The following is a 24,280-nucleotide window of genomic DNA, read 5'->3' on the forward strand; positions in this document are numbered from 1 at the left end:
CAAACAAACAAAAAACAACAAGACAACAGGGAGAGGTTTATATTGAAGCAGGCGATGCATACAAAAAAGTGCCTTTTCACAAGGCTACAGTTCTACAAAGTGTCTCAAATGGAACACACCTGTAAAACAGAATATGACCGGCACCCAGAGTCCCCCTCATGCCCTCGTCATTTACCCTCCCCTGAAAAGTATCCACTATCTTTCCTTTTAACATCAGAGATTGGTTTTGCCCAACAGGGAGAGCTTAAGGTTGTGGATGTGCCTTGGCAGTGAGAGTTTATGATTCAACCTTTGGGGAAGTGATTGAGACAGTTCACCACACAGGATCCCGGGTCTGGCGTGAAGGTGACCGGTTCACCACACAGGATCCCGGGTCTGGTGTGAAGGTGACCATTCAGGGTATGGAAGGAGAATGACTTTGGTCTGGATGACCCACCTCTGGCACCTTTGAGCTATGGGACATTGGGCCAGTCACTTCCCTGAGCCTGAGTGTCCTCTCTTTAAATGGGGATAATACTGCCTCGCAGGATTCTGGGAGGTGTGGGAAGCACTCGACACAGATCTATTCGCTAACCTCAGTGCCCCTCGACACGCGGACTAGGCAGGACTCTCCGTGGAGCAGAATGGCTGCTCCACAAAAGGCCATCTTTCCTTCCTTCTCACGATTGTTTTGGAGCTTATGATTCCCCACATCTCACGCTGACGTCCTGCTGAGCGGAATGTTAAATCTGTTCACTTCACAAATGACACGCTCTCCAAAGCCTCCATCTCTGGCACATCGGCTGCCTGGTGCGCTCTCCCTCGTCTACTAAGATACCTCCCCAGAGAGTGGCTCTTCCCACACGGAGCGCCAGGCTTCTCTCCTGCCTTCTTGGGACCAAGGACATAAGACCCTGCTCATCCTTCACCACCTTTACCTTGCAGATGAGAAAACTGAGGCTCACAAAGTTGAGGGGGCTGGCCCAGGGTCATGCAGCAAGGTTGTGGCTGGGGCCAGAGCCCTGACCCCCAGACCTCGTCCCTGCCACCTGCCCCTTATTATCATGGGTCAGGTGCTCTCACCTCCCACCTCCCACCGGCAGTGTCCAAACCCCTTGTCTGTGTGGCAGAGGGGGAATGCCACGGTCCATCCCATAGTGAGAGACAGCAGGAGCCAAATGAAACTTCAACAAAGACATCTAACAAATGGGTGCATTTATTATTGAATAGGTAATACACATATGGTTAAAAATATTTAAAGCATAAAAATATTTAGTGCGAGCTTTCCCTCCCACACCTGCCATATATCTACCTGGTTCTCTCCTCCACTAGGTAACTCCTCTTCTTAATTTCTTGGACATTCCACTGGTGTTTTAAATGCTTACAGTGGCAAAATCAGATATATATGTGTGTGTGCATGTGTGTGTGTGTGTGTGTGTGTGTGTATATATATGCTTCCTCTCAATTTTTTGATACATGATAATATGATCTCTTCTTTACCTTTTTCATTTAACAACACACCTTAGAGAGCTTTATACATCAGTACATGAATAACTTCCTCATTCTTTTTCACAGCTGTGTAATACTCCATCATATATGTATATTATTATTTTTAACAGTTTTATTGAAATATAATTCATATACCATGAAATACATCCATTTAAAGTATATATTCAATTTCTTTGTATATTCACAGATTGTGTACAGCCAGCACCACAATTTTAGAATAGTTTTATTACCCCTCCAAAAATGCTATATACCCTTAGATATCACCCCCAATCCCTCCCGCTAGTCAGCCACTAACCTACTTTCTATCTTTGTAAATTTGCCTATTCTTGGCGTTTCATATAAATGAAATCCTACAATATATAATCCTTTGTGACTGACTTCTTTTATTTAGCAGAATGTTTGCAAGGTTCATCCATGTTATAGCATGTATCAGTACTTCATTCCTGTTTATTGCTGAATAACATTCCGTTGTATGGATAAACCACATTTTATTTATTCATTCATCAGTTGATGGACATTTGGGTTGTTTCCATTTTTTGCTATTACAGATAATGCTGCTTTGAACATGTGTGTTCAAATTTTTATGTGAACTTATGTTTTTATTTCTCCTGGGAAGATACCCAGGAGTGGAATTAGTGGATCATATGGCTTATTTTATAACTTACTTACCCAGTACCCCATTGATGGAAATTTCATCAAGTTTGTATCTTAAAAACCAGCAACCATCACAAATGTGGCAGGTTGGATCCTAGAGTGAGAATTAGGAAGAAATGGAGCTGGAAACAATGGCTGGATAATTGAACTTGCCAGTCTTCCAACTTTTCCTTTCCTGTTCCTAGGGAAACTTTACCCCTAGACACTTACTCTAGCACCTTCCAGTTAAGCCTACCTCGACTCCAATGCAGTCTGTGACTCTGGGAAAGAGAAGAGCCATTTCTCACCACCTGGTGCGGGAGCCCACTGCCCACTGACCCCTCAGGGAAAGCCAGGAAAGCCTGAGGCCCCTCAGGTGTGTCACCCTGGGAGTGTCACTCCCTTCCTGTCTGGGTTTCCTCATCTGGGAGACTGTCCAGAGGAAGCTGGTGACTCTTGACCATGGAGTTTCCTGGCCCTATGATGACAGATCGCTGCCACACCTGGCCATCTGCCACACCTGCAACAGGTGCAGAACGCAGGGGAATTCAATAACCATCCAAGCTCTAGGCTGACAGCCAGCCTCAGGGAGAGCTTCTGGCCACCTCAGCTCATGATGGGACCTGGGAGAGCTGGAGATTCCTTAATACCAGCATGTTTTAAAAAATTGTTTTGATTTAGAACTTCTTAACAAGTCAAAGCTGGGAAGTGCTTTCTGTTCTGATGCAACAGAAGACACAGCAAATTGGATCTTCTGATTAATTGCATGAGTGCAAAGTCATCCACTTACTAAATTTCTGTTTTGGTGCTGCCCTGAGATTGTTGCAAGATCATATTACTTCCTGCTCTGGAAACTCAGTGCAGCCCAACTGCAGTAGGACTGATCCCTCCCTAGGAGAAAGAATTCTCCTTTCATCATCTTCCCCTTCTGTGCATGGCAGCCGCTTGAACTTGCCCCTCCAAGAGTCAAGGACAAGACCACCCCATGGAATGTGAGTACTCAGCTACAATGCAAGGTTGGGCAGTTTGAGATTTACTTACATATTTAACATCATTAAATTACAAGTACCAAATGGCATGGAGGAAAGAGTTTCTCTCTTCTACAGAGAGAAATGTATGTCTTAATGTTTGTCCATTAAGATACAACCTAACTTACTTTTACCTTTGTAAAAAAGGTAAAATGTAATGTATTGCAATAATTAATATAGTGAGTTTCTTTCATGTAGAAAATGGACTGGTTTTTAAATAATTTAATGTTCTATATGTCGTCCTTAGTTGGGACTATTTTATTTGTATTTGAATATATTGCACTGTTCTATGACAATTTCCAGAAAGTTCTATGAGTTTGTACATGTGTTCCGAGTTTCAATAAGTTCTCTTGCCCTAACATAAGGATATTCTGTTCTTGTTGGGTTGATTTGCTGTCTGTTTGTTGTAATAATTACGGGAATTTTTCAGCTTCCCTACTTTAATGTCTCAAACCATTCCACCAAACAATGGCGTAAAATTTATTCTTGTGGTGGTGTTTCTTGTGAGTGACTAATTTTATGTAATTAAATCTGTTCACTTGTCCTGGGCTTTGTCACATGTAGTTTGAAAAGTAATTTTTAAATAGTTTATTCCTTCATCTAACAGTAATAAGCTCAGTCACTCATTCTGGAAACTAACTATAATAAAAAATACTGGCCTCTCTGAGTCTTGCATTAGCAAAATGAATTAGCAACAAACACACAACTATCAAATGGAAAGCACTTTGGAGCACCTTTGGTCTACCCAGTGGCCTACGAGATTGATCCTATGACGTGTTTTAAAATACATTTGTGTTCACACAGAGCAAGAAATGGGGGTTTGAGCCAGTAAAGCCCCACTGGGAAACGTCTCACAGGATTGCACACTACATCTCTGGTTTTCATTGTTTCATTTTCTCCACTGGCTCTCCAAGTAGAGAAAACAGTTTTGAATTAAACAGCAGTTGAGATCTTAATCTTCTGGTCTTACAAGGGCACACAACGTCTTTGCCCAGGGGCACTTCACCAGGGAGACCAGAAAAGTACCAACTTGTACACTCTTTCTTTTCAAAAATAAGTACACACAGTACTAAGTGTACAAAAGGGCATACCGTGAAAAATATATCTTCTTCCCCCAGGTCTCTTGCCAAGAGGCAATTGACGATACTAATTTCTTATGCATTCTTCCAGAGATGTTCTATACATACAAAAACTACAAGCAAATGACATATAACCTCCCCCTTTTTTACAAGTGGTGTTGCATAGCATATCACCATTAGATTATTTTTTCACTTATTAACATTCAGTACCGTAAAAAACTCCTTACTATTTTTTATGACTGCATAGTATTCCACTGCATGAAGGTTCCAAATGCATTTTGCCATTTCTCAGTTGGTGCTATTCAAGCTGCTCCCAAGCATTCGTCATCACATGCAGGACTGTGATGACTAACCTTCAGCATATATTGTTTCTCGATGTTCTGGAGCATCTTTAGGATAGATCCTTAGAGATAGAATTGCTGAGTCGAAGGTAAGTGCGTTTGTAATGCTCATAGATCTTGTCAATGTGTCCTCCATGTTGGTTGTATGAATTTACCAGTAATTATACAATTAAAATTCTTCTTGGAAAAAATGTCAAGTGTGGATATGAACATTTATTTGTTGACATTTTTAAAATGCCAATCCTGACCCCCTGAAATGCAGAGGCACTTGTTTCTTTTCTTTTACAAGTTGTTTTTTTTTTTTTTTTTTTTTTTTTTTTAGAGTCAAGTCCACGTCATTGCCACCTTTGGTCCCAATTTAAACACCTTTCTTCTAACCTGGACAAAAGAACAAAAAAGCCAATTTTTTTATTAGTTTATTCTGAAACACTATGAATTTGCAAATCCAATAGGTGACAAAATGCTTTCTAGTTATTATCTTTATTTGCTTTTTTCTTACATGAGTGATATTGAGAAGCTCTTCTTATGTTAAATGTTCATTTTTTCCCTATGAACTATTTGTCCATATCTTTTGCACAGTTTTATACCTCAGTTTTAAACTTTTTCTTACAGAACTGAAGGCTATTTAGAAAACAGTAATATAAATTGCAATCTGTCATCTGCCTCTTGGTTTTATGGTATGAAATAGCTTCAATTTTTTTATGTCGTTGAATTTGACTTATAGTTCTTCTCTTTTTCTTCTGAATTTTTGTTATGCTTAAAAGAATATTCCACCCTGAGATGATAAAGAAAAAATCTGCCATGCTGTACTCTAGTACTATAAATTGTTTCACTGTTTATGTTAAAATATTTGATTTATCTGGGCTGTTTTTTTTTTAATTTGGACCGATTTATCTGGTCATATGGTGGAGAGATGTGGATCTAATGCTATTTTCCCCAATGCTACATATTGAATAATCCATCTTTTCCCACCGATCAGAAATGCTCCTTTATTAGCTAGCTGTCAAATTCTAATTCCTAGCTATTGGTGCTGTTTTTACTCTGTTTCATTGGTCTGCTTGCCTGTGTTTTCGGCATCACACTATTTTAGCTGTTGTAGTTTTATTTTATTTATTTTTTATTTTTTAAGACGGAGTCTTGCTCTGTTGCCCAGGCTGGAATGCAGTGGCCCGATCTTGGCTCACTGCAACCTCCGCCTCCTGGATTCAAGCGATTCTCCTGCCTCAACCTCCCTAGTAGTTGGAACTACAGGCATGTGCCACCACGCCCGGTTAATTTTTGTATTTTTAGTAGAGACGGGGTTTCACCATTTTGGCCAGGATGGTCTCGAACTCCTGACCTCAGGTGATCTGCCTGCCTCAGCCTCCCAAAGTGCTGGGATTACAGGTGTGAGCCACCGTGCCCAGTGCTGTTGTAGTTTTATAGGGAGAGTTGTACCTGGTTCTGAAGAACACCCAAGCCACACACTCTGCAAAGCCCAGCAAGTCTCAGCTGGGCTGTGTGCATATAAAGCATTCATTCATTGAAAAAAATGTAAATTAGTTTTGCTGGCTGGCTGATTTAAAATTTATGGCTAGGCTAATTCATTAATCATTCTTTTTATTCAGATTTTTTTTTCTAATTAGCCTTGACAGTTGATTTTTCTTTTTCTTTCTTTCTTTTTCTGTTTTCTGTTTTTTTGTTTTTTTTTTAAATGGGATCCCACGCTGGAATGTAATGGTGTGAACACAGCTCACTGCAGCCTCAACCTCCTGAACTCAAGTGATCCTCCGGCCTCAGCCTCCTGAGTAGTTGGGACCACAGGCCTGCATACCACACATGGCTAATTTTTTTATTTCTTGTAGAAACAGGGTCTTGTCACGTTGGCCAGGCTGGTCTCAATCTCCTGGGCTCAAGCAATCTTCCCACCTTAGCCTCCCAAAGTGCTGGGATTATAGGCATGAGACATCATGCCCGGCCAACAGTTGATTTTTCTAAATGAATAGTGTATTGATTTCACAAATAAATCCTGTTGTTGTTTGCATTGCAATTATGTTTGTGGTATAAATTATTTGGGGGATAACTGACATCTTTATGATGTTGTGTCTCCTATTCAAGAACTTAGTGTTTTTCTGGGCACAGTGGCTTGTGCCTGTAATCCCAGTGCTTGGGAGGCTAAGGTGAGAAGAGCTCTTGAGACCAGGAATTCAAAACCAGCCTGGCCAACATGGTGAGACCCCATCTCTACAAAAAACAAAAAAAAAAGAGAAAAAAGAAAAAAAATAGCCTGGCATGGTGCTGCATGTCTATAGTTCCTTCTATTTGTGAGGCTGAGGTGGGAGGATCGATTGAGCCCAGGAGTTCGAGGCTGGAGTGAGCTATGATCATGCCACTGCACTCCAGCCTGAGGAAGTGAGACTCTGTCTCTCTAGCAAAAAACAAAAAGCAAAACAAACAACAAAACAACAACAACAACAAAAACTAAGTGTTTTGGACTCTTGATTTTTAAAAATATATTGACATACCTGTCGTTACACTCCTGCTTATGCCTCAGAGAAGGCCTCTTGAGCAGCGCCACATTTTCATGGATACGAGGGCTCCATTCTCCTTGGTGTGGCCAGGCAGCCCTCAGCCCAGGATGCTAGATCTCATCTGGACCTCTCTGTTTCTCAGGGGCCAAGTGGACTCCCCATGAAGCCTCCAACCAGACTCAGGCCAGCACGCTCCTGAGGCTCCTACTGGATGACCACATGAAGGGGAGGAATGACACCAACTCCACCAGGGCTCTGAAGGTGCCAGATGGAACTAGCGCCGCCTGGTATATCCTCACCATCATCGGCATCTACGCGGTGATTTTCGTCTTCCGGCTGGCCAGCAACATTCTCAGAAAGAATGACAAGTCCTTAGAAGATGTTTATTACTCAAATCTGACCTCTGAACTCAAAATGAAAGGACTCCAGGGCAAGGTCGCCAAGTGCTCCTCACTGACCATCAGCAACAGAGCTGTGCTGCAGCCCTGCCAGGCCCACCTGGGGGCAAAGGGCGGAAGTAGCGGGCCCCAAACCGCAACCCCAGAGACCCCCTGAGAGTCAAGGCCAGGAGGCCTTCCCCAGGATGGCCCCAGACTTCTTGGAGGGAAGCAGCTTTGGGTTTACTTGGAGCCCTTGAGTGGGGTTGCGGGTGGATCGCTGACCAGGGGTGCTTCTGGCTGCTAGTTTGTGACCAGAGCCAGCCACCCAGTTCCTCCTCAGGCTTCCAGGTGCTTCGAGAAGAGAGAGCAGGGCAGCGGTTTCTAGCCAAATTCAATCTTCACTGGCAAAGCCTGTGCTCTGGGGAAGAGTACTGTTCCACTGCTTTCGGAGGAATCCGGAGACTCCTGGGGACATACAAAGAGGTGGCTCCTTGTCATGGAAAGAAGAGTGAACTTGGAGTCGAATGTCCTGGGTTAAAATTCAACTTCTGGGGAGTCACATAAACTGAGCATCTAGCTCCTCACTTGGGACATCTAGGGTTTGGGGACAGATGGTTTTAAAAGGCTATTTTATTTGAAAGACTCTGGCTTGAATTCATAGGACCAAAGTTGTTGTTAATATCAGAAGTTGGAAATTCTTCATTTTCATTGAAAGAATTAGGTACGTCAGAAAAAAAAAAAAAAACTAGAGCTGGGTGTGGTGGCTCATGCCTGTAATCCCAGTGTTTAGGAGCCCTGAGGCAGTAGGATCCCTTGAGCCTAGAAGATTCAGTGCAGCCTGGGCAACCTAGACAGACCCCATTTTTTTGAGATGGAGTTTTGCTCTTGTTGCCAGGCTGGAGTGCAATGGCACAATCTCAGCTCACTGCAACCTCTGGTTCCTAGATTCAAGCAATTCTCCTACCTCAGCCTCCTGAGTAGCTGGGACTACGGGTATGTGCCACCACGCCTGGCTAATTGTTTTGTATTTTTAGTAGAGACGAGGTTTCACCATTTTGGCCAGTCTGGTCTCGATCTCCTGACCTCGTGATCCACCCGTCTTGGCCTCCCAAAGTGCTGGGATGACAGGCATGATCCACTGCGCCCGGGCATGTGCCTGTGGTCCCAGGTACTTGAGAGACTGAGGTGGGAGGATTGCTTGAGCTTGGGAAGTTGAGGTTGGGAAGTTGAGGTTGCAGTAAGCTGTGATCATGCCACTGCACTCGAGCTTGGGTGACAGAGTGAGACCCTGTCTCAAATAATAATAATAATAATAATAATAATAATAATAATAATAATTTTTTTAAAGAAAAAAAGCATTAATTTTGGAGTCAGAAGAACCAAACTCTAGTCTGGGTTTGATTATCAACCACTCCGGTGTCCTTTCACACATCACTTCTCTTCTCTAGAACTCAGTTTCCGTACAGATAAAATGAAGCTAATGATGTCAGATCTGTCAACCTTACCAAGTAGATGAGATCTAATGAAACCATGCATGTGAATGAATTTTGAAAAGTAAAATAAGTATGTAAATATAAGCCTTGTTGTGGTGAATGGTGATGGCGGTGACTGGTGGTGCTAGGCAATGCTGATGGTTTTGGTGGTGGCAATGGTTTATGTTGATGGCAGTGTTGGTGTTGGTGATGTTATTGGTGGTGGTTATGATGTTGATGATGGTGGTGTAGGTGGTGGTGGTTGATGTTGGCATTGATGGTGGTGGTGATGATGTTATTCTGAAACAGGAAATGACTAACTCATTGACAATTAGTCTCTAAGCAATGGCGGTGTTGTTTTGTTCCACAAGAGAATCCGTCTGCATGTCAGTTGATGACCTGTGCTGTCAATTGAATCCATGAGATTTCCCATGTGGACATTCTTAGATTTCCTTACATTACATACCATATGCTACACTCAAATGTTTTACAAATACTTGTTACTTAAATACCTTTCTTTGTCTAAAAAAGAAATAAGATCTTGTCTAGATGACTGATTAACTTAGGGAGATTCTGATTAACAGAATTTCTACAAGTGGCTTTCAGCAGGCAAAGAGAAAATTATATTTTGTACTAATTTATATAAAGTTCATCTAGTTCAGCTTCTGGAGATGTCCCTGGGGCTAGAGATGAAATATCTTTTTCCTGCCCACAGACAGTGGTGTGCAGTTCACCCCATGAACTCATAATGGTCAGAATTAAACCCTGAGCTTTATTTATGGGGGGTGAGATATATTTCCAAGTATTTCTTTTTCTTTTCACATTTTCCACATCATTACTATCATCATTGTCGTCGTCATCATTGTCGTAATCCTACAGGTTGAAAACAGAAGTGTTAGTTTATTTATATAGTTTATATAGTCTTTATGCATATGTTTGAGATGCTTACAGGGCAGGGCAAAACAGGAGACACAAAGGTAGACAAAAATGTAATCCACAGTCATAGGAATGCAGAATGCATTCAAATCGGGCTGAATGGCCAGAACTTAGGTGAATCTGAGGATAGGAAGAGTGAATTGGCACAACCCCCCTTGTTGGTTGGCCCTGCAGCGTGCATTTCCCCCTCCTCTAATCCAGCTGCCCCGAATTTTCATTTGAGGACCCATGCAGCTCTAGGGAAGTTGAAACTACCCCCAGTTCAAGAATTGGAATAAGTTTCAACATGAGAAAGCTGACTGAAAATAATTTTTTAAAAATAATAAGAATAAGTGTTTTAAGAAGTGGGAATAAGAGGCCTAGATTGATCCAGTCGTTGCATCCCATCTCCTGGTCTCATTGCTTGGGACCGGGATGGACACCTGACCTAAGCAACACAACCCAATAAGAATGACCAGAAGAACTTTAATGCGGAATTCTGGAACAAAAAGGCTTTCTCTTGCTCTGGATGGTGTTAAAAGCAGATCTGAGCCTGGAATTGTTACGGGAATGGGATCCTGATCCAGACCCCAAGGGAGGGTTCTTGAATCTTGCACAAGAAAAAATTCAGGGCAAGTCCATAAAGTAAAGTGAAAGCAAGTTTATTAAGAAAGTAAAGAAACAAAAGACTGGCTGCTCCAAGGGCAGAGCAGCACTAGGGGCTGCTTGACTGAGTACACTGTGGTTATTTCTTGATTGTATGCTAAACAAGGGGTGGATTATTCATAGATTTTCCAGCAAAGGGCCAGGGATTTCTCAGAACCCTCAGTTCTTTTAGACTATATAGGGTCTCCTTTTAGACCGTATAGGGTAACTTCTGGACATTGCCATGGCATTTGTAAGCTGTCATGGCACTAGTAGAAGTGTCTTTTACCATGCTAATGCATTACAATTAGCATATAATGAGCAGTGAGGACAACCAGAGGTCACTTTTATCACCTCTGATAAAGAAGTTTTGGCTGACTTCTTTATTGCATCCTGTTTTATCAGCAGGGTCTTTGTGACCTGTATCTTGTGATGCCAGTCCTGCTGGCCTCCTGTCTCACCCTGTGACTAAGAATGCCTACCCTCCTGGAATGCAGCCCAGCAGGTCTCATCCTCATTTTACACAGCCTTTAATTAAGATGGAGTCGCTCTGGTTCGAAAACCTCTGACAGAATTGCTGGATTCATTTTGCCACCATGAAGAAAACCAACTTGAAGGCAAAAAAAAAAAAAAACCAAAAAAAAAACAAAAAAAAACCCAAAAAAACAGCATCTAGAGGGGAGCAGAATGAGGAAATTACAGAGACCAGAGCCTGTACCAACTGTACCCAGAGCCTTCATTTACCACCGGAGTTTTTCAGTTTGTGAACCCATGAGTTCTTTTTATTAAGTCTGTTGGAGCTTGGCTTTTGTTCTTCACAACCAAAAATATCCTAAATGATACCATTGGATAAATGATTTCCTGAAGGAAGTGGGCCTTGGAGTCAAATTTGAAAAGAGAAGATGTGTGATGTGCTGTGTGGGAGGCTGGGATCACTTTTTTTCACCAAGATTTTTATATTTATAGGCTTTTATATTTATAGGGGAAAAAACAGATTCAGTACATTTCTTACTTTAGCTCAATGATCATTTGTAGGACTTCTCATTGCTTGACCTCTCAAAGAGCACTCAGTGAGACTCTGTACCATTGAATCCTCACCGCTGACTGTCAGTAGACTGCCATGGAAACTCCAAGGATGCCTGCCCTGTTAGACATGTGGTCAGAGACTGGCTCCAAAGGTATCTCCCAAAGAGCAAAAGCCACCATCTTCCTGTTGGCGCCCAAACACAGATGCATGAGCTCCAAGGACGCCTTCCTAGGCCACCTCTCTGCTGCCTGATCTAAACTCTCTCCCTTTCTGGGAGCTGGTCTGAGAGTCTGCCTTGGAGATGTGTTGGATGGGAACTACGGGTGTGTAGGCTCCATTGTGAGCAATACTGATGAGAAATAGTCCCAAGTAGTATGGATATTTTGCGTAAAGCCCCTGAAATCTCACAAGCTCAGGGTCAGAACCATGAACCACTGTCTTGACAAACCCCATGTACACAGACTAATAGGGAAGGTGTGGGCACCATGGCGTTAGTATTCAACCGGAGAGTGGGAAAGAGATTTGCATGTGCCACCAGCCCTGAAGGAGACAGTGACAGAACACACTGATTCTCAACATTCCAGACACCTACTGTCTTTGTCCCTATGTAAGTTTCCCCTCAAGATTTAGGGGATCAGGTCAGATAAAGGCCTTCCTCTGAAATGGAAATTATTTAAAATCGATAAGGAAGTCATCCAGGAATGACTTCCTCCGGGGATCTGTGGCTGATGGTACCAGGGTTTGTACCAAACCAAATCAAGGTAACTAGAGCTTCCCCAGGTGATTGTAACCCACTTCCTAAATAAAACTTGCATCAACTCGGTTGCATTACAATTTGATTTTTCCTGTGTTATATACTCATCACATTTCTAAAAAATGATTTAAAGAAAGAATTTAGAGACTAAATTCTTGGTATTTATGCATCTCTTCCTGGAGTCACAGGTGGGCTCTGATTCTCATAACCAATTACCTTGATTTCTACCAGAGCAGAAGAATGCCAGCTTATTCTTCAAATACAGTTAGTGTTCTGTTGGCAATTACAGAAAACAGCTCTACCTAGCCCATGCAAGTGTGTGTGTGTGTGTGTGTGTGTGATTTTGGGGAAGGCAACTGAGGTAGCTCTCAGAATCAAAAGGGCAGCAGCTCCTCCCAGCCTCAGGAAGGGGAGGGATTCGTCTGCCATGAGGCCTTCACTTGGTGGCCCCAGTTGGAGAACCTTCTCGCTAGGATTCTCCCAAAAGACAGCTCAGCTCCCATGTCTGCCTCTTGTTTCAGATCTCAGGGTGAGGACATTGCCGTGGATCAGGGAAGAGCAGGTGTGTAGGTGGCCCAGGGAATGGAGTCATCTGATTGGCTGAGGCTGAGTCATGGGCCCCCTCCTATAGGGCATCAAAGTCTTTGAAGAAAATGCCAATTAAAAGCACTGTTGGCTGGGCACAGTGGCTCACGCCTGTAATCCCAGCACTTTGGGAGGCCAAGGTGGGCAGATCACTTGAGGTCAGGAGTTCGAGACCAGTCTGACCAACATAGTGAAACCCTGTCTCTACTAAAAATGCAAAAATTAGCTGGGTATGGTGGCAGGTGCCTGTAATCCCAACCACTCAGGAGGCTGAGGCAGGAGAATCACTTGAACCTGAGAGGCGGAGGTTGCAGTGAGCCAAGATTGCGCCACTGCACTCCAGCCTGGGTGACAGAGCGAGACTCCATCTCAAAAGCAAAAACAAAAACAAAAACAAAAAGCACTGTTGCTCAGATATCACCCCCTCTGTGAAATCTTCTTGATCCCTAAGGCAGAACTACTTGTTCCTCCAGGGCTTCTGTAGCACTTTGTAAACATTTGGATGGATCAAAGAGAGAAAATTTTATTCAACAGAATTTTTCCAAGGACGGGACATTTTTTTGCCAAGTGTTTGGTACAGGAAGTGAGACCTGTACAGTTTTGGTACAGGAAGGGCCCATGAATGTGGGCGGAACTATTCCACCGGAGACAAGGAGAAGCTGTTCTCTGGAGGGAGGGAAAGGAGAGGGAGAAGTGGTTTAGGGATCTGCAGGATGGCAGAATACATCCAGAAATGTCTTTCGTATCATTTCCCCACCACTGCCTCAAGCCCTGATCTTCTACAATTTTATGAAACTCATGGGATAAACGCTTGAAATGAGTGGGCTAGAAGCCAGCAAAGGGACGCAGAGATGTGCCCAGACACATACAAGTGGAGTGGAAGCAACAGGCAGATGAGGGGTGTCAGGAACAGAAATGCTTTCCTGGAGTAACCTAGTTAGGTTTAGTTTAAGCTAATCAGGAAGTAACCAGAGTCATGGGGAGGCTGTAAAACTGAGGCAGGGACCAGATTTCACCAAATCATTGTAGAATGAGGACAAGGATGAGGGAGGGGTGGAGGTAGGTGCTTGCTGGCGGCACCTTGAGATGGTTTGGCTGTGTCCCTACTCAAATCTCATCTTGAACTGTAGTTCTCATAATCCCCACGTGTCGTGGGAGAGGCCTGGTGGGAGGTAATTACCTCCATGCTGTTCTTGTGATAGTGATTGAGTTCTCACAAGATCTGATGGTTTTATAAGGGGCTTTCCCCGATTTGCTCTTCACTTCTCCTTCCTGCCATCATGCGAAGAAGGATATGTTTGCTTCCTTTTCTGCCATGATTGTAAGTCTCCTGAGGCCTCCTCAGTCATGAGGAACTGTGAGTCGACTAAGCCTCTTTCCTTTATAAATTATAAAAAATTCTCAGGATGTCTTTATTCACAGCATGAGAACAGACTAATACACACCCGAAAAGGAGAACACTTATCACATAATGCTGCAAATACAGGTCGGCAGTGTGTTCCCCACTGAACCAGAAGAATATGACTTTTAAGAATAAAAGGTAACTTATTGATCAATTGATCAACAATATCTTATTGATCTTGACCCACTTATTGCAAAACATACGATAAATATTTGCAACTGTTCTTTTAAAAATAGCAATACCCATTTAAAAATAATGAAATCCAGGCTTGGTGTGTACCAGGCACTAAGTGCGCTGCATGCGTCTCCCCGCTTGCCAGTTGCCCATCCCCTGCACCCCCGTGCTCCTTGCTTGCCTCTCTTTTGGCACCCAAGAACAAAGCTGGAGGCAGAAACCATACAGTCACTTGAACAGAGGAAGTTTCCTGTAAAGAAATGATTAAGCTTGGTGAGAAAGAAACTATAAAGATACAAAGAGAACTCTCAAGAGTCCCCTAGGGCTTAGTACCCAAGGAAGGACCAACTCAGCTCCCCAAGGCTAGGCTTCGTACATCTTTAGAGAAGATGTGATTGCAGCCACTGGCTGGAGAGAAGGTTCACGGGTGGCCGGGGCCACAGTTGCCCCAGAGTCCTCAGGCAGCTGGTCCTGTAGTGCACAGGAGCAACAAGACTGGTAGATGGGTGACCAGAGAGAGCCAGGGTGCTGGGAACTCACTCGCTGGTGGGGTGGCCGGGAGGTTGCTGTGCGCCTCGCCCATGGTACACAGGGTCCATGGCACACCCCTCCAGGACAGAGCCCCGGCGAGGCTGTGGCGTGGCACTTGCAGGAGTCAGGGCACTGGGCATGTGCCATGGACTGAATGCTTTTGTCCTTTGTCCCCCGAAATCCACGTGTTAAAGCCTTAATCCCCAATGTGATAGTATGGAGGTGAGATTTAGATGAGGTTTCGGGAGGTTTAGATGAGGTCGCAATGGCAGGGCCCCCATGATGGGATCGGTGCCCTTCCAGGAAGAGACACCAGACCCCCCCTCTCTCTGCACCATGTGAGGACACAGCACGAAGTGTCCTTCCTGTGAACCAGGAAGCAGGTCCTCACCGGGTACTGAATCTGCCAACACCTTGATCTCAGACTTCCAGCTTCCAGAACTGTGAGAGAGAAATGTATGTTGCCTAAGCCATTTGTTTTAACAGCCGAAACTGACTAAGACACTCACCAAAGAAAAAGCAGCACTGGACATGTGTTACAGGCAGCAAGACTGATTCCTTCAGACTCCTGCAGCAGCGGGGAGAGACTCCAGTACCGACCAAGCTCAATCCCAACTGAGAAAACGGTGACTGAGGTCTTCAAAGAGAGAACAGAAAGGGATCAAAAAGGGACTTAAGGGCAAATGAAAAATGGAACACGGGGGCCATGTGGAAATGGAAAGTTCCAGAAGGGTGAGAGGAGAACTACTGAAAATGGTTTAGCAGGGTGAGCTGGACGAGGTGCATTTTGTGGTTTGGCTGCATTGCAAAGTCTTGAGCCAAGGGTCAACCAGGGTTGGGGTCGCCTTTGGGGACGCGGCTTAGTGCAGGCGGAAGCCAGGCTACAGTTTGGTGAAGTCTCTCAGCACGGTGTTGGGGCGAGTCATTGTGCTCTGTGGAGTTCCCAGTTCACTGGCGGCTCACTGGCAGGGCAAGTGTGGTGTGAGGGTGCACTGTCCATGTCAAGCAGGCATGCAGGGAAGCCGGGGTGCAGAGAGCCTGCCGGGGGTAGGGCAGTGGGCGGCCTGGGGTGCCTTGGGTCCTACCAGCAGGGTCATGGGAAACAGCCTCCAGGCTGCACAGTGGTGGACAGCAGTGCTGGCTCCCCCTGTACCTGCCCGCCAGCCTTGGCCCTCCTAGGCCCTGAAGGGTCATTTCCTGCTGCCCGGTGACTGTACAACAGCCCTGGCCCAGGAAATCCTATAAACTTCTTCAGCTATTTCTCCAGGAGAAGACAGAGTGCCAATGGACTACTACAGTGCAGGGCAATTGAGCAAACATGGAGGTGAACTGGGGTCCCACGGGAGCGGGGAGGAGGGCCAGGGACCCCTGGCCAGAAATAGGAAAGCAGTAATGGATGGGAGGGCTCAGGAGAGGGAGTGCCCATCTCAGAGCCTTTCAGGAACCTGGCATTTCAATAAATGCCTCCTATGGAGGGAAGGATTCAGGGCAGATCACTTCTAGAAGGGGTCACGGCCTCTCCAGGTTCTGCATGGGCCACAGCGTATGTACAGTCCCCACAAGCTAAACTCCTCCTCCCAGGCCTGGTATGGAGGGAACATAAGTGTGTGACGGAGGAGAGTCTTCCACAGGCTATGAACTCTTTGTAAAAAGAAAGAAACAAACAAAACAAAACAAACAAAAAAACAGCATCCATGAGATGTTGGGGGCTTAGGACAGTATCTTACCACAGAACTGAAACATTGGTGGATAAACCTCAGGACAGGCAGGAAAAGAGCTGTAGCTCATCCACCATCAGCATTAGCAATGTAATTAGACACAGTGGAAAATCAATGAAGTAAAACTAACCAGCAGGATTATGTTGTTGAGCCTCCAGTAAAAGTCTTCAGTGTCCAATAAAGCCATATCGTGTTGATGACATGAATTTCTGTGTTGCTTTTCTGTTTGCTCAAAATCCTGAAATTCTTTGGAGAGTATTATCAATGTCATTATTCTTTGCCAGGGAGATGCTGAGCTGTCTTCCCTGAAGCAGTGTTCTTCCTGGGTTGTTTGAAACCCTGATTGTCACGTGCCTTCTGTCCTAAGCTGCCACCAAGGCCCAGACAAGCACTGCCATGCGTGTGTCTCTTTATTAATACACAGTACAGCAGGGAGCTGCCCCTCTCCCAGCCAGGCAGGGCCGCTTATCCCACACCCCCTGCCTTGCAAGCACACTTAGCGTGGAGTATATTAGGAAGTTTAATTAGCAGAAAATAAATAAAGTAGGGATCCCAGCTTGAGCCCAGGCTGTCCCCTGCTGGGGTGGGACATGTCTGAACAGTGTTGATGAGAATTTTATGAAGGACGCATCTCCTAGAGGAAAGGACATGAAGAGAAGTAAGTTTGATTCCCTCTCAGAGGAACCTGAGTGCCTAGAAGTCCAAGCAAAAATCTTGTGATGTATCTGGGGGTGGGGGTGCTTAGATCATGAGCACACTCCTGAACTCTGGCAATGGGGCAGAGCATGGAATGTGCTGACTGGCTTAAGCCTGGAGCAGGACTTGAAGTGGCTTCCTCCAAAAGAACCTGAGTTCCGTGGGAGATGGATGAACATCTGAACGACTCAGGGCACTGGGGAAATGGAAGCGGACAGGCAGCACTTACCATTTGAGGTGCAATAGGGAGAGAGGATAACCAATGTTTAACAAGCTCTATCAAATACTGGGTGCATCGACACGTGCCAGCCCCAGGATGCTCTTAGAAACTCTATGAGGGGAGTATAATTAGAGGACTGAGGCTCAGAGAGGTTAAGAAATGTGTGTATTGTCACACAGCTAGCAAGAAGTTCAGGAAGCTAGGTCTAACAGATTCCAAGCCCCATGTAATGTTTCCATTAGGTATTTGTCCAAAAAACACTTTTCCTTCAAGGTAAGGAGTGGGAAGGCTACTCGTATAGGGGCATGGTGTCCTGGTAGCCCACAGCTCAGGGCCGGACTGTGAGTAAGAAGACCAATGTGTGTCCCATCTCTGCCACTTCTTGTCTGTGTGGCCTCAAGACCCTCAACTAGAAGGGTGGCCGAAGTATCACTCCAGGCCTGGTGTCCTGATTCTTGAACAGCTGTCTAGGGTGTGCAAGCCAGCACCTCCCCTTTTCTACTCCCTCGATAGATGGATTTAGCTAGACTCTTGCTTTGTGAGAACAAAGGCACCCAAGAGCCTCATTCTCCATCTATATAACTCAAAGACTTTGTATAAGTCAGGGTGAGCTGGTTTCGTCATGAAAGACAGCCACCCCAAACTCTCAGTGGCTGCAGACAGCTGGCTTTCTTTCTTTGCCCCACCACATGTGTGCAGCAGGTCCTCTGGGGGCTGTGCTCTGAGATCAGGTTGCTCCCACAGACCCTCTGGAAACATTGCCATTCTCTGCGCTGGAGGGACGAGTCCCTGAGTATTTCACCTGGACAATGAAATGCTCCAGCCTGGGAGAGGCATGCATCACGTCCGTCCACCACTCATTGGCTAGAATAAGCCCATGGCTCCTCTCAACCGTGAGGGGCAGGGAAGTCCCATCCCACCGGCGCCTGGAAGGCTGAGAGCCAAAAGTTGGGGGAACCGTACTCATCGCTGTCACAGAGTGGAACCAGTTCCAAGACTCTCAAACCATTTTTTGAGAGCAAGGGGGAGCCTAATCTCATTCCCTATTTTCTATCTTTTTTACTTATATAAACCCAAACCTCTCTTTATTGAAACATCTCTCTATATATGTCTATTTTAAAACATCTCCTCTGTATGTCTATGTGAGAAAAAAAAAATGTGTTATGTTCCTTTCAAAATCAACCCCGAGGCTTTGGGAGCACTAATGTTCTCCACCCACAGTTCCCCACCAGCCCCTGGTTCTAGGACAGGCGTTCTCACCTTGGCTTCCCCATAGAATCACCTGGAAGCTTGTAAAAATCCCATGGATGCCAGGCCTCACCCCAGGCCAATTCTGTCAGAACCATTGAGCTGCTGCCAGGCAGAAGCAGCTGCGTGAAGCTCCCAGGTGATGCCTGGATGGGCCCAGGTTGAGTCTGCTGTTCTGGGCGAGCCCTGAAGCAGCTTCCAGCTCCGGGGTTGCCTCCTCCTATCCCAGATGAGGGCCCAGGAGAAGCCAGAGATGCCGGTTTGGCTCAACAAACCAGGAGCTGAGGAAGGTTGAAGAGAATTCGATGATTATCCTGACTCATGATTCCAGCTCCTTCCCAGTGGTGGGAGCTGGGAATGCCATGGGAAGTAGGTGTGGGAGGGGTGCCCGGGTGTACTGTCACTCGTTGCCAGACCAGAGCTTGGCTGCTGAGGAAACAGGAAGTGCATCAGGAGCTGAGTTTTGCTCAAGTCCCGGATATTCACAATTCACACGGACACATGCACACATTCACACATGCATTTACACATCCCCATAAGCATACACACAGACACACATACTCAGTTGGGCATGATGGCTCACGCCTCTCATCCCAGCACTTTGGGAGGTCGAGGCAGGTGGATCACCTGAGGTCAGGAGTTCAAGACCAGCCTGGTCAATATGGTGAAACCCCATCTCCACTCAAAATACAAAAAATTAGCCAGGTGTGGTGGGTGCCTGTAATATCAGTGACTTAGAGGACTGAGGCAGGAGAATCGCTTGAACCCGAGAGATGGAGGTTGCAGTGAGCCAAGATCGTGCCACTGCACTCCAGCCTGGGTGACAGAGAGAGACTCTGTCTCAAAAAACAAACACACACATTCATACACACAACCTCCCACACACATATACACGCTCCCATGGGTCAATACACCCCACATATACACAGGCACACACATACTTTGCCACACCTATGCACACTCCACACACACGCACTTACATGCACAATCACACACCTTTCTAGTTTCACAAGGAAGAGAAAGGCCAGACTTTAGGGCGAATGAACCTCAGCCTTTGCCTGGTCCAGTTCTCTCATTTTCCATGTGAGGAAAAGGAGGTCTGGAGACAGGTCAAGAAAGCTGAAGAAGACCCCTTGGTCCTGGTTAGGTCTTCTTAGTTCCATAAAGTGTTCTGAAACACCAGGGGTTTGGCCTAAGTCTTGCTGCTCGCTGCACAGAAAGTCAATCACTGGGAGGCCTAGTGTGGTGGCTCACGTCTGTAATCCCACCGCTTTGGGAAGCCAAGGCAGGTGGATCACTTGAGGTCAGGAGTTTGAGACCAGCCTGGCCAATATGGTGAAACCCCATCTCTATAAAAACAAACAAACAAACAAAAATTAGCCAGCTGTGGTGGCAGGTGCCTATAATCCCAGCTACTCAGGAGGCTAAGGCAGGAGAAGTACTTGAATCTGGGAGGCAGAGGTTGCAGTGAGCGAAGATAGAGCCACTGTGCTCCAGCCTGGGTGACAGAGTGAGACTCTATCTAAAAAAAGAAGAAAGAGAGAGCGAGAGAGAGAGAGAGGGAGGAAGGAAGGAAGGAAGGAAGGAAGGAAGGAAGGAAGGGAAGGAAAGGAAAGAAAGAAAGAAAAGAAGAGAGAGAGAGAGAAAGAAAGAAAGAAAGAAAGAGGAAGGAAGGAAGGAAGGAAAGAAAAAGAAAGAAAGGAAGGAAGGAAGGGAGGGAGGGAGGGAGGGAGGGAGGGAGGGAAAGAAAGCCAATCACTGAGACAATAAATATTGCCAGGGAAGAAGGTTTTAATTGAGTGATGCTGCCCAGGAGATGGAGCTCAGTCTTAAATCTATCTTCTGGACTGACTAAAATTAGGGGTTTATATAGCAGGGAAGAGATGTAACAGGAACTCAGGAGGGGTAAGGAAGCAGTCATGATGAATGCAGGGCCCAACGGTTCATTGTCTAGACAAGATGATCTGGTGAGTGTCAGTTCTCTGATACTTTTTGAGAGGACTCGGGCTCCTTTCCTGAGGAAGGAACTCAGATAAAACAAATTTAAGTTTCAAGCTTTAAGACCAGAAGTGTCAATTTCCAAAACAAAAACAAAAACTGTCTATGGGATTATTGGGTTGGTTTCATTCTTTTTTTTTTCCAGATTTTTTTTTCCATGAAAAAAATGTTTTTAAAAGAATCTCTTCCATAGAAAATAAAGCAACTGTGGATCTTCTCCTGTTTGGCGAGGAGATAAGGGGCTGTGGCCCCCTCCTCCCGAGCAGCTTGTCTGGCAAATGGGGGGATGATGTTGGTCTCAAGTCCAAAGATGGCAACAAGAATGAACTAAGACATGACATGTAAATGGGTCAGGGCTACTCCCCACACTAGGTGCTCCAAAATATTCTTACTTACTCCAGGTGCTGAACAGAGTAGGGGTTTTGTGATCTCATGCGGTTGGCTCATTTCACTGGAAGCATTATTCTGAAACCAAGTTTGGAGACTACAGGAAAGTCTGACACACACGTGCTCATACACAGACGGTGGCAGCATCGTCTGCTGAGATGCACAGCAGACATAATTTGGCTGGTTGCCTGTGGGCTTGTTCTCTGCGGTTTGTTGTCTGCGGGTGTGTTATCTATAGGTTTGTTCTCTGCGGGTGTGTTATCTATAGGTTTGTTCTCTGCGGGTTCGTTGTCTGCGGGTGTGTTATCTATAGGTTTGTCCTCTGCGGGTTCGTTGTCTGCGGGTGTGTTATCTATAGGTTTGTCCTCTGCGGGTTCGTTGTCTGCGGGTGTGTTATCTATAGGTTTGTTCTCTGCGGGTTCGTTGTCTGCGGGTGTGTTATCTATAGGTTTGTTCTCTGCGGGTTCGTTGTCTGCGGGTGTGTTATCTATAGGTTTGTTCTCTGCGGGTTTGTCTGCGGGTGTGTTATCTATAGGTTTGTTCTCTGCGGGTTTGTTGTCTGCGGGTGTGTTATCTATAGGTTTGTTCTCTGCGGGTTTGTTGTCTGTGGGTTTGTCTATAGGTTTGTTCTCTGTGGGTTTGTTGTCTATAGGTTTGTTCTCTGTGGGTTTGTTGTCTATAGGTTTGTTCTCTGTGGGTTTTTCTCTAAGGATTTGTTTGTGGGTTTGTTGTCTACGCGTTTTTTCTTTGGTCTCTGTGGGTTTGTGGTCTGTGGATTTGTTGTCTCTGGATTTCTTCTTTGTGGGTTTGTTGTCTCTAGGTTTCTTCTCTGAGAGTTTGTTGTTTGCGGGTTTGTTCTCTGCGGGTTTGTTGTCTGTGGGTTTGTTCTCTGTGGGTTTATTCTCTGTGGGCTTATTGTCTGTGGGTTTGTTCTCTGTGGGTTTGTTCTCTGTGGGTTTGTTCTCTGCGGGTTTGTTCTCTGCGGGTTTGTTTTCTGCGGGTTTTTTGTCTGTGGGTTTGTTCTCTGTGGGTTTGTTGTCTGTGGGCTTGTAATCTGTGGGTCTGTTGTCTGAGGGTTTGTTCTCTGTGGGTTTGTTGTCTGCGGGTCTGTTGTCTGCGGGTCTGTTCTCTGTGGGTTTGTTCTCTGTGGGTCTGTTGTCTGTGGGTCTGTTGTCTGTGGGTCTGTTGTCTGTGGATTTGTTGTCTGTGGGTTTGTTCTCTGTGGGTTTGTTGTCTGCGGGTCTGTTGTCTGTGGGTCTGTTCTCTGTGGGTCTGTTCTCTGTGGGTTTGTAGTCTGTGGGTTTGTTTTCTGTGGATTTCTTCTTTGTGGGTCTGTTGTCTGAGGGTTTGTTCTCTGAGGGGTTGTTCTCTGTGTTTCCCTTCCACCCAGCTTTTCACAGGAGAATGTCAGGCCCTCTGTGGCCTCTTGCCTGGGAGGAGATTCAAGATGCCAGGCCAAAAACCTGAGGGCTGGCCCTTTCCCTGTGTATGGTGGGGAGGTTGTGGTACTTGTTCAAGAGAGGGATGGGACAGGGGACCATGACACTGAGGGGAGAGAAGAGGCAGAGTTGTCCACAAGCCTAGGGTTGAATGGAGGCTCTTGAGGCAGGGAACTGAGGCTCATGGCTCTTGTTCTCATGAAGATGACTGGGCCACCTAGGAGAGTGACTTTGGGTTTACCTAAATGGGCTGTATCCCAGCTTTGAAATTCTTAACCTCAGCAAAGATGCCAGTGCCCACATGATGGGACCACAAAGGCTTGGGTCTGGGCACCTGGACCCAAGGGTGACCTCAAGGCCCTGCCTGTGCACTGGCCTTGGGAAGTGGGGTGGGGTAAGAACCTCCAACCATGCCCAAATCCAATATGAGTCGATTTAAATAAACAAATGTGATGTTTCCCACAAAACTGAATTTGTGGATAAGGTTCATACCAGCCACATGTATACACACATCTATTTACAGTAGCAACTTCTCTGGGCTTTTTTTTGTTTGTTTGTTTTTGGTGATTTGGTGTTTTTTGTTTTGGTTTTCTTTTGTTTGTGTTGCTTTGTTTTTGTACTGCCAGTTTCTAAATATTCCCTCTTCTTGGATGAAGAATATGATCTATGGCAGGTGGAAAAAGGCCCAACAGCCCTGCAGCAACACTCACGCGTTGAGTTGAGGGACCCACCCCTGTCCTGAGAGTTTAAGTTAAGACTTTGTCTTGCAACTGAACAATCTTGATCTCCCAATTACGTGAAATCAATTTAAATGAATTAAACAAATTACAGTGCCCCACGTGAGAATATCAGGTACCTGGAGAGCGGAGAAGAATTAGAAGTAAAGAAGTGCCTTCTAGGAAAGCAGATAGTAGTGACTCGGGGTGGAGGGAGAAGCTCCGGTGGGAAAGGTGTGTGGAGGGCTCCCGTCCTGCAAGGTCGCTGCAAAGATGACTGCCTGACCAGTCCTATGGAGACCTGTCCACACTGCCCCCTGGTGGTCACTCCATCACCTTCTGAATGCTCCAAAGTTGGGGAGGTGGCCCCAGGAAGCCCACTTCTCTCTCCTAGGCGGTTGACAGCCCCTGCTGGAGCTGGCAGCGGGGAGGGGAAACCCTAGGAGGCTGGAGACTCCTGAGGAAGGGAGGAGAAGAAGCCTCAGGTGGAGGGAGGGGAGTCCTAGGAGCTGGCTGCTTGGCTTGGCGGAGGCTACAGAGGAAGTGAGAGAGTATGTTAACAAGCACAGGAAGGTTCTCTGAGTTTCTCTGGCCATCCATGGTGCAATGGTTTGCGTGAGTCCAGGCCCCCATTTACTGGGGCAAACTACTTCTGGCTCCTTGTGCAAAAGCAGTTCCTGGCCAGACGATGGTCTCTGCAGAGACCCCTCTGTTGGTGCCTCTTAGGCCCTGGGACCACACACCCAGTCCATGGGTCCCACCTTGTGCCCCTAAGCTGAGGCCTGGCAGGTGCTCCTGTCAGAACTGGCCTGAGTCTGGGCTCCAAGTGAACCCCAGTCAAAAGCTTCAGGATTTCATGAGTCCTCCTTTGGCTGGTTTTCTCCACACCCAGCC

The 24,280-nt window shown here is 45.7% G+C and overlaps 1 protein-coding gene across 1 annotated transcript; it reads left to right on the forward strand.

Annotated features, from left to right (window-relative positions):
* The first annotated feature begins 133 nt into the window (after positions 1-133).
* On the forward strand, positions 134-8,004 carry LOC140708643 (small integral membrane protein 34). The gene is made up of 3 exons (XM_073004874.1): positions 134-188; positions 271-399; positions 7,222-8,004. The coding sequence occupies exons 1-3, from the start codon at positions 134-136 to the stop codon at positions 7,632-7,634; spliced, it is 597 nt and encodes a 198-aa protein (XP_072860975.1). The 3' UTR covers positions 7,635-8,004.
* Positions 8,005-24,280: the final 16,276 nt, after the last annotated feature.

The sequence above is a fragment of the Chlorocebus sabaeus genome, chromosome 2, assembly GCF_047675955.1.
Source record: "Chlorocebus sabaeus isolate Y175 chromosome 2, mChlSab1.0.hap1, whole genome shotgun sequence".
NCBI lineage: Eukaryota > Metazoa > Chordata > Mammalia > Primates > Cercopithecidae > Chlorocebus > Chlorocebus sabaeus.